The 17,562-nt window shown below is 54.5% G+C and overlaps 1 protein-coding gene and 1 pseudogene across 18 annotated transcripts in view; one reads left to right on the forward strand and one right to left on the reverse strand.

The window, feature by feature from the left end:
• Positions 1 to 322: 322 nt before the first annotated feature.
• Positions 323 to 1,040, reverse strand: LOC100513624 (small ribosomal subunit protein eS19-like; annotated as a pseudogene).
• Positions 1,041 to 13,747: 12,707 nt separating this feature from the next.
• SRCIN1 (SRC kinase signaling inhibitor 1) overlaps positions 13,748 to 17,562 on the forward strand; it is a 77,333-nt gene continuing 73,518 nt past the window's right edge. For 13 of the 18 annotated variants that reach the window (XR_001299583.3, XR_014820406.1, XM_021067070.2 and 10 more), the window contains exon 1: positions 16,022 to 16,301. Coding sequence is in view for 14 of the 18 variants with exons in the window: in XM_021067070.2 (XP_020922729.1) it covers positions 16,178 to 16,301 (124 nt within the window). In the remaining 4 variants the exon portion in view is untranslated. Of the gene's footprint in view, positions 13,988 to 14,873; positions 15,131 to 16,021; positions 16,302 to 17,562 lie in introns of those variants that run through there. The other 5 variants (XM_084983073.1, XM_021067072.2, XM_084983070.1 and 2 more) reach the window with 3 other exon arrangements.

Genomic DNA, 17,562 nt, shown 5'->3' on the forward strand with positions numbered 1-17,562 from the left:
CATTTCTATTTTTGTAGCTCTCAGCACCCCATGTGAGGCTATTTATTTATTTATTTACTTTTTGTTTTTTAGGGCTGTACCTGCAGGCATATGGAGGTTCCCAGGCTAGGGGTCCAATCAGAGCTGTAGCCGCCAGCCTACGCCAGAGCCACAGCAACGGAGGATCAGAGCCACATCTTTGACCTACACCACAGCTCAGGGCAACGCCAGATCCTTAACCCCACTGAGCAAGGCCAGGGATTGAACCCGCATCCTCATGGATGCTAGTTAGATTCATTTCTGATGAGCCATGATGGGAACTCCGATTCACCCAGCATTTATTCTAATGCTTTTCATTGACAGCTGCCACTCATCTGACAATTCTGCCCAGATCTCTCTGTCCCTGAGAAATCAGCTTGCAACCCCCATCTTGGACCTTGTCCATCATTTTCAGCCCTTCCAGAGCTTGGAGGACCTGGCAGGCCACGCTCTTGGAGCCCTGCTGAAATGGCTGGTCACAGTGTGCTTTCTCTGATGTCCCCATAGATCTTGGTCATGGAGCCAACCTAGTGCAGCCCTGGAAATACAGGGGCTGCCCTCTGGAAGCTGTTCTATGTAGAATCGGGTCTTACTGTAGTGGGCAAGCCCTTTATGCTTGGCCAGCTTCATGGGGTCCACCCATCCACCCATTCATGAACTTTCAGCTTCCCTGACTTTTATTTATTTATTTTTTTGTCTTTGGTCTTTTTAGGACCACAACCCATGCATACGGAGGTTCCCAGGCTAGGGGGTCTAATCGGAGCAGTCGCTGCTGGCCTATGCCAGAGCCACAGCAATGCAGGATCTGAGCCACGTCTTCGACCTACACCACAGCTCACGGCAATGCTGGATCCTTAACCCACCGAGCAAAGCCAGGGATTGAATCTGTGACCTCGTGGTTCCTAGTCAGATTCGTTTCTGCTGCACCACGATGGAAACTCCTTCCCTGACTTTTTGAGGAAGGCTGCCAGAGCCCTGACGATCTCCTGCTGGTTTGGGTCTCTTACAGGAACTCCAGGCATCTTGTGGCTTCCTTGCTGCCAGCCAGGGCGAAGGGCTCTCCAATGTACCCCCCCACCCCGCTTCCTTTCCTTTTCACAGTTGTGTTGACTCTTCTAAATAAATTTGTATTTCCATAGGAATTTTAGAATCAGCGTTTCAATGTCTACTAAAAAGCCTGCTGAGAATTTGACTTGGATTGTATTGAATTTATAGATCATTTGGGGGATAATTGTTATCTTAACAGTAGCAAGTCTTCTGATCCATGAGCATGGTATATATCTGCATTATTGAGTCTTCTTTAATTTCTCTAAGCAGTGTTTTGTAGTTTTCAGTGTACAGGTTTGCATACCCTTTGTCCAGACCTATCCCTAAGTAGTTCATATTTTTTGATGTTACTATACAGGGTATTAGTTTTTATTTATTTTATTTTATTTTTAATCTTTTAATCTTTTTAGGGCCACCCTTGAGGCATATGGAGGTTCCCAGGCTAGGGGTTGCATCGGAGCTGCAGCAGCAGGCCTACGCTACAGCCGCAGCAATGCAGGATCCGAGCCATGTCTGTGACTGATACCACAGCTCATGGCAATGCCAGATACTTAACTCATTGAGCGAGGCCAAGGATCGAACCCACGTTCTCATGGATCCTAGTCAGGTTCGTTACCACTGAGCCACGACAGGAACTCCCTGATTTACTTCTTTGCTACTGAAACTTAAACTTCAGTTTTCACATGGGTAAAAAGGTGGAAAGCATGCCTACCTCTTGGGCTGGTTGGAAGGATTAAATGTGCCCATAGTAGATGCTTAATATACACAGTGTCTAGGTGTGCCTTCTACCAGCCTTTCCTAGAAAATCTCTCCAAATGCGCCCCCTACTCCGACCTTGGCCCTTTTAATCCAGCAGGTATCTAGCAGCTCTGCAGTGTTCATATCTTGCTTTGGTCTCCCCTCCCCCAATCAGGAGATGAACCCTTGCCAGCAAACTGGAGAAGGCCATGGTCAGGGTGGCTTGGGGCTGAAAGAACACTCACTCACCCCTGTATCCCTGCCTCTCCCACGGTGGCCCCTCCCCATCCCCAGCCACAGGTTCTTTCTGAATCGTGGCCCCTAAAAGCCTCTTGGGCACCTGCAGGGCGCACGCCAAGCTTCTTAGCTGGGGCTTCACCATGTACAGCCCCTTCTCCAGCGTTAGTTCAGTCCCGCCCAGTCTCTCTTGTTGCCCTTCCTGCTCAGCCCTCCGTGCCATCCCACCCCCACCCCTTGCACACTGGCTGCAGCACCCCTCAGCCACACCCCTTGGCTGGAAAACTCATTCCCCCTTTTCTCCACCTAGCAAAGTCCTGCTGTCCTTTCAAGGGCCACCTCAAACATCAATCACCTCTCCCATGAGGCTTTTCAGACCCATTCCCCTGCAGGAAATGGCTAACCCCTCCCGTCTATCGGAGGACACTGCTCATGGTGGCGGTGGGATTGTGTCCACAGGTGACAGCTGTTCTGCTCTCGCTCCCCTGGGAAGAGGGCAGACAGGGCTGGACTCTCATCCTATCCTGTCCAGGCTGCTGAATACTTGCCCAGTGTCCTCCAGGGCCCCATGTGCTTTTTCCCAGCCCCCATGTGGGCTCTGAGCCCCAGAGGTAGCAGGTGTATCTCTCATCCCTTTCATCCGGCATCTGACTCCACCCTGCTTGGCTGTGTGCAAAGCTGTATTGTACAGATGGGGGTGTTGAAAATATCCGTGACATATTCCAAACTGGCCTACTTTCCTATCACGAGAGAGTCTGAGACTGAGACCGGCGAGGACGAGCGAGATGAGAGTTTGGGACCTGTTCCCACCTGCGTCTTCCTCCCTCAGCACAGTTGTTAGACAGGAGAGGGATTTACAGCCTCTCTCAGCCTTCTCTGCCCTGTTTTGGAGCTGTGTGGTTGGGGTGTCTGTGCAGAGGGAGGTATGGGGGTGATGGGCCCTGGGGTGGGGGAGTCCGTGGAGGAATCAAGGCCTTGGTCCTATCTTGGGAATCTTCCAGCCCAGGAGGCAGGGCAGTAGAGGCCATCTCATTGGCCTTGGGAATGAAGGCTTGGGTTCAAGTCCCAGTTCACCTGTGGAGCCTTGGGCAAGGTTCTTAACTTCTCATCAGCAGAATGGGGCATTCCTGTCATGGCTCAGCAGGTTAAGATCCAGACAGTGTCTGTGAGGATGCGAGTTCGATCCCTGACTCAGCGGGTTAAGGATCCGGCGTTGCTGCAACCTGTGGTAGAGGTTGCCCATGAAGCTCGTATCCAGCATTGCTGTGGCTGTGGTGTAGGCCGGCAGCTGCAGCTCCAATTGGACCCCTAGCCTGGGAACTTCCATGTGCCGCAGGTGCAGTGGTAAAAAGAAAAAAAAAAATCAGCAGAATCCTCACTCGTGCTCCTCAAAGCCTTGATTAAGGGATTGCTTTGAAGACTGTAAAGGGCCCTGCCTTATTCATCCACTTCTCAGCCTTCTCTCCTTGACTAGGCTGTGCCGTCCCAGGGTGGCTTAAGTGGTTACCTGCTCCCACCTTCTGTCTCCCAGCAGGCCTGACAAGGTCTCCACCCTTAATCCTGGCTTAATGATCTCTGACGAAGGAGGCCCTCGCGGTCCTTGCCTGGTGCCAGGACTGTGCATTGGGCGGGAAGTTCACCCTAGGAGCTAACTTCAGTCTCTCTTGTTGACAAGGGATTTCGCGTATGTTCTCTGACTTGACACACGAGGTGATCATTCTTTTAATCTTTCCCTTTTCAGACAAGACATCCCCTCCTTCTCTCGGTTTCTCAAGATGGGCAGGATCCTTGGGGCAATTTTCGAACTCTGAGAAGCTGGACTTTTTCCTTTTTACAGGTTCCTTGCTCAATTTTGGATTCTTCCAGGTGGGGGTGGGGGCAGGGGTTGTGTATGTCTCTGCCTCTGTTTTCCCAGCTGGCACGTCGCAGGAGAAATAAGTGCCCACATTAGGAAAAATTGGTTGCTATGGTGCCATTAATCACGGCAAAACCAGAAATCATGGTTCACATTAAAAACCTGGTTACACACATACCCCTTATCTAGCTATTCTACTTCTAGGAATTTACTTGACAAATACATTCACATTGGGAAAAATAAACTAACTAACAGGCTATCTCTTGCACCACGCGATGGGGCACCTTTCTACGTGCTGGTGCAGAACAGTCTCTAGTTGAGTGTGTGTCATATGCTGCCATTTGGCTCAGAGGATGCAAAGAAAATGCTTAGGAAAACACGGGCAAGCCATGAAAGACTAAAGAATCTGGGATTAGTGCTTGCTTCTGGACTGGACCCGGGTACCTGGGAATGGAGGCAGTGGTGGGGAAACTGTCTGTGACCTACACTGCAGCTCAGGGCAATGCCAGATCCTTAACCCACTGGGCGAGGCCAGGGATCAAACCTGCAACCTCAAGGTTACTAGTCGGATTCATTTCCGCTGCGCCACAGCAGGAACTCTGGCCCTAGTCTTACACCCGTGGTTATTCCTGAGAAAGACTGACCCTGGGTAAAGAGGGTGAAGCCAGGGTTGAATGGGGCAGGGATTGGTATAGAGGCCTAGATCCTGCCTTGTGAAGATGCTCGAAGCTCCCCCAGCAGGGAAGATGAGGACATGGATGAGCAGTCCCAGCCAGGCCCAGGAGAATCAGGACCAGAGAATTCCCAGAATCCACAAGCACAGATGCTCAGAGGCTAGAGAAGACAGAGGGGACCAAGAGGGCGAAAGCTCTGCCCCGGGAGGAGCAGACAGATGGTCACAAATAAAGCTAAGTGGGTGTTAAGAAAACCCAGGGGAGACAGAATGTCACTCAATCGGGTTTGTGTTCATGTGTGTGAGGCGGGCAGCGGTGGAGGTGGGGAAGGCTTTTTTAAGGAAGCGGAATTTGAGCTGAGGCTGGAAGTGGGTGTCAGGTGTCCACAGGTGCAGAAGAAGGAAAGGTGGGGAACCGTATGGGCAACAACCCGGAGTGTGAAGGGAAGACACAGGGTGTGTCTGTGGGGTGTGTGCGTGTGCATGTGCATGTGTGCATTGATGCTGGATGGAGCCAGAGAGAAGGCTGGAAAGATTGGGGATAGGGCCATGGAGGGCATCACATGCCAGCCTTAGAAATGAACTGAGTGGCAGAGTTCCCCTCATGGCTCAGTGGTTAACGAATCCAACTAGGAACTATGAGGTTGCGGGTTTGATCCCTGGCCTTGCTCAGTGGGTTAAGGATCTGGCGTTGCCATGAGCTGTGGTGTAGGTCGAAGGTGCGGCTCGGATCCCAGATTGCTGTGGCTGTGGTATAGGCCGGTGGGTACGGCTCCGATGAGACCCCTAGCCTGGGAACCTCCATATGCCACGGGAGTGGCCCTAGAAAAGGCAGAAAGACAAAAAAGAAAAAAAGAAAAAGAAATTATCTGAGTGGGGTGTTGCTGTCGTGGCTCTCTGCTAAAGAACCTGACATATCCATGAGGATTCGGGTTCGATCCCTGGCCTTGCTCAGTGGGTTAAGTATCTGGTATTGCTGTGAGCTGTGGTGTAGGTCACAGACTCGGCTCAGATCTAGCATGGCTGTGGCTGTGGCTGTGGCTGTGGCCGGCAGCTACAGCTCTGATTTGACCTCTAGCCTGGGAACTTCCATATGCCTAGGGTGTGGCCCTAAGAAGACAAAAAAAAAAAAAAAAAAGAAAGAAATTAACTGAGTGGGTCTGGCATTCTCCCCTGAGGTAAAGAGATCCTCAAGACAGTGCTTCTCAAACTCTGTGATGAACTTTTTTTTAAATTTCCAATTGATTGTGAACCCATGTTATTATTATTATTATTATTTTTTGGGGGGTCTTTTTGGGACTGCACCTATGGCATATGGAAGTTCCCAGGCTAGGGTTCAAATCAGAGCTGTAGCTGCTGGCCTACACCACAGCCACAGCAACTTGTGATCCGAGCTGTGCCTGCAACCTACACCACAGCTCACAGCAGCGCCAGATCCTTAACCCCCTGAGCGAGGCCAGGGATCGAACCCGAGTCCTCATGGATACTAGTTGGGTTGGTTAACCACTGAGCCACGAGGGAACTCCAGAACCCATGTTATTTTTATACGACACAGCAAAAATGACCATGCTCTAGGGTGTGTGGCAATGTCAAATCACTAAAAGCTTTTCCGAAGATTACTCTTCTCTCCACTCATCTTGTGGACCGCAATTGCGTAGCTCTGCCCTAGGGGTCTCTGGATGGGCTGAAGAAGTCATGTCACCCCACCGATTTCTCGTGGCTGGGCATGTATGTTCACGTGTCCAGGGATGGGTGCAAACCTTCTGTCTGGACCTCAAAGTATTTAAGGTCCCCAGGGGACACAATCTTCTGCTGCAGGGAGTGGCCACTGAAGGTCTTCCTCTCCCCACCCCCCCACCCAGGCCACTGCGGGTGGAATCAGAGCTGCAACTGCAGGCCTAGGCCGCAGGCACAGCCTTGCCAGATCTGAGCTGAGCTATTTCTGCAACCCTCCGCCTCAGCTTGTGGCAATGCTGAATCCTTCACCCACTGAGTGAGGCCAGGGATCGAACCTGCATCCTAATGGAAAGTGGTCAGGTTCTTAACCCACTGAGCCATAGCAGGATGTCTCATTGAAGGTCTTTGAGTGGAAGGATCTAGTGGGGCTTTAGATGAGGGGGTGAGGGGGTGGGAGGTGTGGGAGAGTGGGGGGTTTGGGGGTGGAGTGTGGGTAGGGGGGTGGGGATGGAAGAAGGGTGGTGGTGGGAGCAGCAAATGTGCCTGATTGCTTCATCCAGAAAACCCTCCCTTCCCCCTCTGTACCAGAGGAGCGAGCCCAGGGTCTAGCACAGGGGGAAAAGGCTGGGGCGTGTGTGTGTGTGTGTGTGTGTGTGTGTGTGTGTGTGTGTGTGTGAGAGAGAGAGAGAGAGAGATTCCAGAGAGCAGGGGGCCCACTTGGGGGGTGATTAAAATAATCCGAGGGAAAGAAAACCAGAGGGCTTTTTAAAGCTCTGTTTGGAGCAAGATGATGAGGGAGGGGTGGGCCTGCCGCTGGGGCAGATGGCACGATGTTAGCTGAAGACGGGGAGCTGAGCTCCTCAGTGCTTGATCAGGCGTCTGCTGCCTTCTCGGGAAGCAGGAACCTGAAAGGGAGGCTCCCTCGGGATGGGAGCCAGGCAGAGCAGGAGGCAGTCGGCATGGAGTCGGGGTAGAGCAAACAGCATCCTGGGGTCCTGTGCGCATCTTCCAAGGGTTCAGAGTAGATGCCTGGTGTCCCAAAGCATCAGGAAAGGCTGGGACTCACGTGGGCATCAGCTCCTGTTTCCAAAGAAGGTAGGCTCTGAAATCTACAGATGGGTCTCCTTGATAAATTCCCTGGAAAACTCTGACTTCATTACTCTTTTTTTTTTTTTTTTTTTAGGTGAAATTCACATTCCATGAAATCAACCATTATAAAGTGAACAACTCAGCGGCATTTAGTGCATTCACTGTGCTGTGCAACCACCACCTCTCTCCAGTCCCCAAACATTTTCACCATCCCCAAAGGAAACACCATATCCATTAAGCCATTGCTCCCCATGTCTCCCTCCCCCCAGGCAAATCTCTATGGATTTACCGATTCTGAATATTTCATATAAATGGAAACGTATGTGACCTTTTGTGTCTGGCTTCTTTCACTTAGCATAATGTTGAGGTTTATTCATGTTGAAGCCTGTATTGGTACTTCGCTCCTTTTTATGGATGAATAGTATTCCACTGTATGACTATATCATAAATTGTTTATCTGTTCATCCACGGAAGGAAATTTGGGCTGTGGGGGAATATGGTAATTCTATCGTAAATTTTTTTTTTTTTTTTTTTTTGTCCACCTCACGGCATATGGAGTTCCTGGGCTAGGGCTCAGATTTGAGCTGCCGTCACGACCTAAGCTGCAGCTGAAGTGACGCCAGATCCTTAACCCATAGGGCTGAGCTGGGATTGAACCTGTGTCCCAGCGCTCCCAAGATGCAACCGATCCTATTGTACCACGGCGGGGAATCCGATGTTTAATTTTTTTTTTTTTTTTAGGAATTGCAATACTGTTTCCTGGAGCTACTGAACCATTTTACATTCTCCTCAGCAATACATGAGAGTTCCAACCGCTTTCATTATGGAACATGTGATGGCTGTGACCTTGGAAGGCAAGGAGATGGTTACCAGGTGCTAGCACAGGTAAAATAGGTGCCCACCATAGGCTCCCAAGACTGGCTGGCAACCTGGGAAGGCTGCTGGCTGGAGTGGGGGGAGGATAGTATCTTCCCTTTCTTTCCCAAGCAAGTGGATCAGATGGTGAAATCTAGCAGCTCAAAGCCAAGGTGGGTGTGGTCCTGCAGGAGCTGGGCTTGTGGTCCACCTGGACCCCAGCGGCTCACATGATGTCCTCTCAAGGGTAGATACAGACTGCTGCTTTCCTTTCCCTACTCTCATCCCTCTCTTCATCTTTCTTTCTTTTTTTTTTTTGTTTTTTGCTTTTTAGGGCCGCACTCAAGGCATGTAGAAGTTCCCAGGCTAGGGGTTGAATGGGAGCTACAGCTGCCAGCCTACATCAAAGCCACAGCAATGCAGGATCCAAGCCATGTCTGTGACCGACACCACAGCTCATGGCAACGCCAGATCCTTAACCCACTGAGCGAGGCCAGGGATCAAACCTGCAACCTCATGGTTCCTAGTCGGATTCGTTTCCACTGCACCACAATGGGAACTCCTCTTTCTTTTCTTTCTATGCCCCCGTGAGTGAGGAGGAAGGAGGGAGGTGGGGAGCTGAGTGTAGGTTCCCGGACTCTAACCACAAGGCTGTCTCCCCACTTCGGCATCATCCCAAAATGAGGTTAGGGTGCTGGGAACCTCCTTCGCCTTTATTACCAACTTCCCACTGACTTCTGCAGCACCCAGCATGGTGCATGCAGCTGGGAGGCAGGAGAGCCATCCTGCAAAAATCAAGGCTGGAGAAAGGAGGAGTCACCAGAGGCACTTATGGTGGCGGGAACTGGCCTTGGTGGTGGTTTAAAGAAAGGAGAGGTCATCAATCCGTGTCACAAAGGCCTCCTGGATACTCCCAATGTGACTTGCCAGTGGAGCTGCACTAGCAGGCGAAGCCCTAAGCTGGGAAAGTGAGAAGGCGGTGCCTACCTCACTGGTTCTCAAAATGTGGTTCCCACTCAGCAGCAGTGGCGGCAGCAGCAGCGCTTGGGAACTTGGTAGAAATGCAAATTCTCGGGCCCCTTCTCAAACTTATCTGAAACTTTGAGGGTGGGGCCCAGCAACTCCTGGTTTTGGTTTTGGTTTTTGGCTGTGCGGCTGCTTGATGAGGGATCTCAGTTCCCAGACCAGGGATGGATCCCCGGCTGCAGCCAGGAAAGCGAGAATCCTAACCACGAGATCAGGAGGGAACTCCCAACCTCTGTTTTAACAAGGCCTCCGGGCGATTCTAATTCTTGCCTTAGTTTAGGAAACACAGCCCTGGAGTTCCCGTCGTGGCTCAGTGGTGTCTATAGCTCTGATTCGATCCCTAGCCTGGGAACCTCCTCATGCCGAAGGAGCGGCCCAAGAAATGGCGAAAAGACAAAAAGACAAAAAGAAATACAGCCCTGGCCATCATCAAAAAGTCTAGAAACAATAAATGCTGGGAGTTCCCGTCGCAGCGCAGCAGAAATGAATCCCACTAGGAACCATAATGTTGCAGGTTCAATCCCTGGCCTCACTCTGTGGGTTAAGGATCTGGTGTTGCTGTGGCTCTGGTGTAGGCCAGTGGCTACAGCTCCGATTCGACCCCTTGCCTGGGAACCTCCATATGCTGTGAGTGCAGCCCTAGAAAAGACAAAAAAAAAAAAAAAAAAGAAAGAAAGAAAGAAAGAAAAGACTCATGTACCCCAATGTTCATTGCAGCACTATCTACAATAGCCAAGGCATGGAAGCAACTTAAATGTCCATTGACAGAGACATGGATAAAGAAAATGTGGTACATATATACAATGGAATATTACTCAGCCATAGAAAGGAAAGAAATAATGGCATTTGCAGCAACATGGATGGACCTAGAAATTATCGTGCTAAGTGAAGTTAGTCAGACAGTGAGACACCAACATCATATGCTATCACTTATATGTGGAATCTAAAAAAAGGATACAATGAACTCATTTGCAGAGCAGAAACTGACTCACATTTTCGAAAACTTACGGTTACCAAAGGGGACAGGTTGGGGGAGGAGGGATGGGCTGGGGGTTTGGGATGGAAATGTAGAATTAGGTTGGTGGAACAATTATAAATATAATAAAATTCATTGAGTTTAAACAAACAAACAAAACCCACAGCCTTGCCCTGAGGGGGAGCCCTAGTTAATGTCAGGGACCCTGTGAGCCCAGTACTTTTTTTTTAGGGCTGCACCTACGGCATAAAGAAGTTTCCGGGCTGGGGTGGGATCAGAGCTGCAGAGGACTCTGCCACAGCCACAGCCACACTGGATCTTGAACTCACCGAGTGAGGCCAGGGATCAAACCCACATACTCATGGAAGCTATGTCAGGTTCTTAACCTGCTGAGCCACAACGGGAACTCCATGCTCCCAGTCTTATGGGAGAGACAGGACCCTTGCTTGCTATCTGACAGCAAAGTCAGAGCCTTGTGCTCAGAAAATTCCCAAGCCGAGGGGAACCTCTAGGCTTAGAGCACGGTTCCTCCCTGCTGGAAGCACCAGAATGTGTTTCTTTGGAGGGGACTGGCTACAGTTAGGACTCCAGAGAACCCCCCCCCCCCTTTTTCTCTCCACTCTTCAGAAAGTGGGTTTGAAGTGCTAATGAGGAGATCAATTATTGAGCTTCATTAGCATCCATTACAATAACAAGCAAGGGACCACAGAGAATGAACGGAGAAGGGTCTTTGGAGACACACTGCCGTTTACTCCTCTCCTCTAGGTTGGGAGGGGGCCGGGAGAGTGAGGAATGCCGGAGGAGAGGTTTCGGGGGTCTGGGAGGCTAGGCTCTGGTCCAAAGCCTGCAGGTTTGGAGCCAAGGGAAGCAGCCTCCACTTCCTCAGCTCCCAGGACCAAACCAGCCTCGGATGCCGGGGTCACAGCCCCTGGTCACTCTCTCCCGGAACAGGGCTCTTCACAGCCCCCTTCCTGCCTCTGGGTGGAGTCTGGATGGTGCAAATGGGGCTCACGAAATTCGCTAGTGAGACAGTCACCCTCCCGACAGGGTGCTTTCTCGAGGGTCTGGGGTGGGGGACTCCAAGGTGGCAGAGTGAGCAGTCTGGGGTGTCCCAGTTGTCATTTTCACATCCCCCTCTCCCCTGTGCCTTTTTCCCTGGAGGCCTGTGTGCCCCCTTGGCTCACCGCAGACCCCATCTCCCTCTTCCTGCCCAGTCATTTGTCCAAATGCAACCCTGGTTCTGAGCACACCTTGGGGAAGGAGAAGAGAGGCTGGGAATTCTCACCTCCCGGGTGTTCCCTCCTAACCTGGTTCCCGCAGGCTCACAGGAACAGCCACGGAGGCTGGGTGAAGTGAGAAGGTCAAGGCGGGTAGTTACAATTTGCTGTTGCAATCCCTTCAACAAGCCAGCGGGCCCCTCCCAACCTAGCCCAATGCCAGGGATGCAGGGGAGGAAGGCCAGAGGGAAGTTACCTGTTGAGGGATGAGAGTAGGGGCGGGGTGGCACCTGAGGCATCTCAGGTGGAGGCAGCTGGCACATGGCTTGTGCCTGGGCACCATGCCAGCTTCCAGGAGAAATTCTGGTCTCTCAGCTGGAGAAATAATACCTGCGTTCGCTCGCCCTGATCAGAGGAAATGGCTTCCTCAGCCTTCTCCCTCCATCAAGAATCTTTGCTTTTGAGATTGGATGGGGGAGCGCACCTATCTTCCCGGGGACGGGGGGTGGGGGGTGGGCAGAGCATTGAGTGGGGTCATTGAACATCATGGGTGTCCAGCCATCCACCCTCACCTCAATTTGGATCTCAGGGGTCTTTGTTCCCGTTCAGGAGCTCTGTCCCTTCTCACCCTTCCCTGGAAACCATGGAGGCTGCTGTCCTGGGGAGGAGGGGTCAAATGAGCTCCCGGCTATGAAGCTGATCAGAAATGTTTAGACTCTGTCTTTAACAAACGAGTTACACAAATAAAAACTATTATCTGAACCTGATTTAAGCTCCTCTCTGTGGAGGGGGGTCACCTTAGGGTGGGGACAGATGGATGCATTGTCCTGCTGACAGATTTGGAATTATTCCCACTTTCCCGGGCTAATTCACAGAGTCTCCCCTCCCCCAAGTCCCCAAGCCAGTGGCTTCTTGGCATCTAGTGTAAAGGGCAGAAAAACCTCCATGTGACAGGACAAGCACCTTTCCAATCGTCATCCGGCGATAACGGCTAGTTCCTTAACCTTATTTATGTCATTAAATAACCATATGCCTTTCTTTCTTTCTTTTTTTTTTTTTTTTTTTTTTTGCCTTTTCTAGGGCTGCACTCTCGGCATATGGAGGTTCCCAGGCTAGGAGTTGAATCAGAGCTGTAGCCGCCGGCCTATGCCAGAGCCACAGCAGCGCGGGATCCGAGCCGCATCTGCAACCTACACCACAGCTCACGGCAACGCTGGATCCTTAACGTACTGAGCGAGGCCAGGGATCGAACCCGCAACCTCATGGTTCCTAGTCGGATTTGTTAACCACTGAGCCACAATGGGAACTCCTAAATAACCATATGTCTTAACCCATGGCCATGTCCCTGAGCCCAGCTCTCTTCTTTTCCTTTATGGTCATGAGATATGTGTCAGGTGTTAGTCCCACTTCTGGCAGCCCACAGCCTTAAGAGATGGTGGTAGTGATAGAAAAGAGGCTGGGATTTGGAGTTGGGCAAGTCTGGGTTTGAATTTCACCTTTGCTCTTCTTCGATTGGGCAAGTGGTTATGCTTTTCTGAGTCTTGACGCCTTTTGGTCTGAAACGGAGCTGAAAATGGCACTTCCACAGGGTGGCCGAGAGGGTTAAATGAGAGACTGTGGTTAAAGCACCTGCTGATTCCCTCCCTCTTAGGTGGGCACGATGTAGGGAAAGGAGGAGACTTTGCCTCATGAGGGGAGCTGAAGGGGAGACAAAGGGCAGAGTCCTGTGTGGTTGGGGGGGGGGCCTGGATGGAAGAGCAGCACCGTGAGTCTGCAGCCACTGGGCTCTGAGAGGCTTAGGAGGGAGGTGTCCCTGCAGCAGAGAAGCCACCCTCCTCTTGCCGACCCCTTTCCTCCACAGAGCCTCTGCCTCCCATGCCCATCCTGGGCAAGCAGCCAGGCAGGGAACTGGACGGGAGCCCACAGCACGCTCAGAGGCCAAAAGATGGGCACCGTCCAGTTGGCAGAGGGAGAGGCAGCTGGCCCAGGAGGGGAGAAGTCAGGGTGCCGACTGCTGGGGTCGTGTGCCCAGACGGTGTGTCCGGGACGTGGCTCTTGGCTGCCCTCCTGAGCTGTCGGGCTGGAGCTGGGAACGGCCCCTCCTCCTCCTCCCCTGGCTGGGCCACCTAAGTTACTGCAACTGGAGATTAATCTCTAAGGGGTATCTGGGACTTACCCCTAGCCAGGCATGTGGCTGGTGCAGGGCAGGCCCGGGGGTGGGAAGGAAAGCCGGAGAGCCTAGAATAAGGTTGCATCTGAGTAGACTAGGAAGTGGGGAAACCGGTTTGTCATTTGGGCCACTTGGGGTGGGGTCTCCTCTCCTGCCTCTCTGCCTGTCTGCCACTCCGCCTGGTGGCTTACAGCGAAGAGATGTCCTGAGCCCCTTTCTTGCTCATCTATGCTGGCTTTGGGAATGCCGGGAATAGATAAAAGGGGCAGGGGGCTCAGCCCACCTTCTCCTCCCCAAGTGAAGCTTGGGAGAGAAGGGACAGGACAGAGAACCGGAGAGAGAAAGGGAGCCAGGAACCCGGACGGGAGGAGGGGTCAGAGTCACTTGGAGAAGTCTCTGGAGACCACAGGTAGGCCACGGTGGGACAGGGAGGGGGTGGGACGGAGCTGGCGCTCTGTAGGCTTCGGTAAGGTGTCAATGGTGTCACCAAGAGAGGTGTGAGAAAGGGTAGGAGCTGGAGCGCCCTCCTTTGGGGTCCTTCTTGACCAATGGGCAGACTCCCCTCACTCTCAGCATGTACCCCTGCAGTTCTAGCAGACGCCTGCAGGAGGGGCCCTCCCCGAAGCTGGGGGCAAGGAGACAGTCCAGCAGGGGGCGCCGGGTGCGGGGGAGGACTGGATCCCCTCGGGAGAGCCGCGTTTACCCAACGGGTGACGGGGGTGGGGGTGTCCCGGCAAGAGGCAGAGGAGGGTCCAGACTCTCCCGGCACAGGACGGCTGTGGCTTTCGGAAGTCACCTTGGCTGAAGAGTAGTGCCCTGGTCCCTCCCGGCCCCATCCCTTCCCGAATGCTTCTCCATCCCAAGGCGCGCCAGGGCTTGGAGAGCGAGAAGTTCTCGCACCCTCGGGGTGCACCCCCTTCCACCGAGGCCGGTCCCCGGCTTTAGGCATTTGTCTCTATCCAGGCTGGAGGATTGCTTGGGATGGGAGAGGCAGGTGCAGCGGGGAAGGGAACGTAAGCGCACCCCGCACCCTGGGCCCGGCAGCGCACCGCCGGATCCCGCCATGCAGCTGGAGGGCGCGAGGCGCCCGGCTCCTCCTCTCCCCGCTCCTCGCCACCCCTGCGGCCCTTTGTACGCTCCGGCCACACGCGCGTGCCCGCGCCGCGCGCGCTCCCGCCTGCAGCGACACACCCGCGCCGGCCCGCGCGCGCGCGCACACACGCACACACACACACACACACACACACTCTCTCTCTCTCGCACACTCGGTGACACGCCCGCGCGCGCGCGCACCCACACGCCCGGCCGCCGGCGCCCTCCCAGCTGGTCCACCCCGGCGGGGCCCGCGCCCCCGGCCCGCCCGCCTGGCACCGCGCCCCCCCCCGCGGGGCTGGGGCCCAGCGAGGAGCCAGCGAGGCGGCGAGAGGGCGAGCGTCAGGCAGGCCGGCCAGGGGCCCCCGCCCCCCGCGCCCCCGCCCGATGGGGAACGCTCCGTCCCAAGGCATGTCCCTGTCTCTCTCCTCCCTAATGTGCCTCCATGCTTAAGTGGAAGGTATTTCTGTTTTCTTTGTGTGTTTTCCCCTCGGCCGGGGGCGGGGGTGGCGGCCGGGCCGGGGAGGCGGCGGCCGGTGGGGCGAGGGATGCTCCGGGCGCAGGTGTATGGGGGGCAGGGGACCGCAGCGCGCCGGGCTTGGGAGAAGGACCCGGGAGAGAGAAGTGTTAGGACCAGAGAGGGGGTCAGGCATTGGCGAGGCCGGAGACCGGGTGGGGAGGGCCTCGTAAGGCCGGGGAAGGGGGCTCGAGGGGTCAAAATTTAAAAGGGTTTGAATGGAACGGAAAGGGAGGGAGAGAAGAGGAAGGGGGATGGATGGAGAGGAGAGTGGGGGAGGGGAGTGGTCCATCCGAGGTGGAGGAAGAGGAGGATGCAGGGGGAGGCGAAGGAGATGGAGAAGTGGTGGGAGCATCAAAGGCCTCTCCTTCCCCCAGGTCCCATAATGGGGTACACGCCCTTGGATGGTGGCGGTAAGCGCTTGGAGTTTAGCCCTCCAGGGAAGGAAGAGGATGAGTGTATTTTGGGGTTGGCTGTGTTGCCAGGATACAAGCCTGTATTCCCTGCCCCCCTCCCCCTCGCCCCAGTCACCTCGAGGCCCTAGCCCTGGAGACCTCGGAGCCTAGGCAGCAGTTGCAGAAACTGGGGACCCGCTCCCCGCTCGGCTGGCGTGTAGGGAGGGGCCACAAGAGGGAGGGGCTTGGGGAGGGGCTATTTGATCTTAAGCCCTCCCCTCGCAGAGGCCAGAGGGCAGAGGAGGGCGCCCCCAGCTGGGGAGAGCATCTAGGGAGAGAGGAGGTAGGGACTGCTGGAGGCTGAGCGGCAGAGGGCGGGGCCGGGGAAGGGACGCGCTCTGGCCCCCCCCTCCCCTCCCACGCACCCCCTTGCTACGTCAGAACCTCCCGGGCCAGCTCCGAGTCCTGTCGGTGGGGGCAGCAGGATGCTGGTGGAAGCAGAGGGGGCCGGCCGGGTGCCTCCGCAGCTCGGCTGGCAGGGCCTGGCGGGGCGTGTACGGCTGCTAGTGCAAGCCCCCCCGCCCCACCCCTCCCCATGCAGCCCTGGCAGTGCCTCCGGCGCTTTGCCCTGGCCTGGTGGGAGAGGACAGCGGAGGGCAGCTCCCGATCTCCCAGGGAGGAGGCTGGACCGAGGGACCCCGGGGGCCGAGGGGAGCCAGGTGAGCAAGAACAGGGAGTGGGTGCGAGGAGATCCTGGACTGTCAGTCCCTCTCCCCAAATACTAGGGAACCAGGAGGTCTTACAACCCCCAACTTTAAGGGAAGTGGGTTCCCGGCTGCAGCCTTTCAGGAGATGTTGAAGCTACTGCTGTTTTGCTGGGGGAGGGGGGCAGATGAGGGCTGGGGGTGGTGGCGGCGGGCAGATGGCCAGACTTCCATGCTTACGGGTCTGAATTTTCCTTGGTGCTGGATTTGAGCACTTTGGGGTCGAAGAGAATTGCTTCTTTGCAACTCTGGATATCCTGGTCTGGGTGACCTTGAGCCAACTGCTTTGCTGTCTAATTCGGTGCCTCAGTTTCTCTCATTCCCTTTCCTGTCCCTCTTGCTGGTCTTAAAGAATTGATGATGCATTTGATGGAAACTGTCACTGTAAAGAGGTGAGGTTCTGTCATCACTGGTGGCAGCTGTGATGGTGGTAGTTTCTGGCGTGGTTGTGCGTGTGTACGTATGTGGGGGGCAGTTATGATTTACGTGTGAGGTCTTTGGCTGGTTCTAGTTGCTGTTGGGGCCACTGTGGGCAAGTGTCAGGGCCCAGCCTTCAGACAGGAAGGAGGGCTCCGGGCAAGCTGGGAGTTGTGGGGGCAGAGACGTAGCTGGTGGCCTAGTGCAGAAGCAAGGGATGGGGTAAGGGCTCTGGACCTAAGGGGAGGGGGCTCCAAGCATGAGATTCCCCCCTCCACCCAGACTGCCTGGCACCCCGGCACCATTGGCAGCCAGTGCAAAGGCTTTGCCCTGGCTTCCTGCCACCCCGCCTTGGGGACAAGAGGGTCTTTGTCCAGTGCCCCCCCACCCCACCCCCCACCAGCCCTGCTCCTTCCGTCCTTACCGTGATGGCCGGCTCTCTGTGATGACCCTCAGGGCTAGGATGGAAATGCAGGTCCCCTATGTGCTCTGGAGATCTGGAAGAAGCAACTGTGGTCCTCAGTGCTAAGTGGAGACGGGGAGCTCTTCTAGGGGAAGGGCCCCTGGGAATAAGCCATGAGGAGGCTTGGCTCCACCATATGTACTTTTCGCTCGCCTCCCTGCCTAATGCGGTGTGGCGATGGGCGGGTCTGGGGTCTTCATGACCCGATTCCTGCTGGGAATCCAGGGTTCCGGGTTTCTGAAATATGCATAGGATTTAGAGTGGGGTGCTGGGGTGCAGAGCCTCAGATGATCTCTCTCTGTTTCTCTCTGGCCGGGGACCCACCCTGGAAGAAAT

The sequence above is a fragment of the Sus scrofa genome, chromosome 12 (assembly GCF_054392235.1).
Source record: "Sus scrofa isolate SSC_HxYL_T2T_F1_AM1 chromosome 12, Sscrofa_HxYL_maternal_Yorkshire_Landrace_v2.0, whole genome shotgun sequence".
Lineage (NCBI taxonomy): Eukaryota > Metazoa > Chordata > Mammalia > Artiodactyla > Suidae > Sus > Sus scrofa.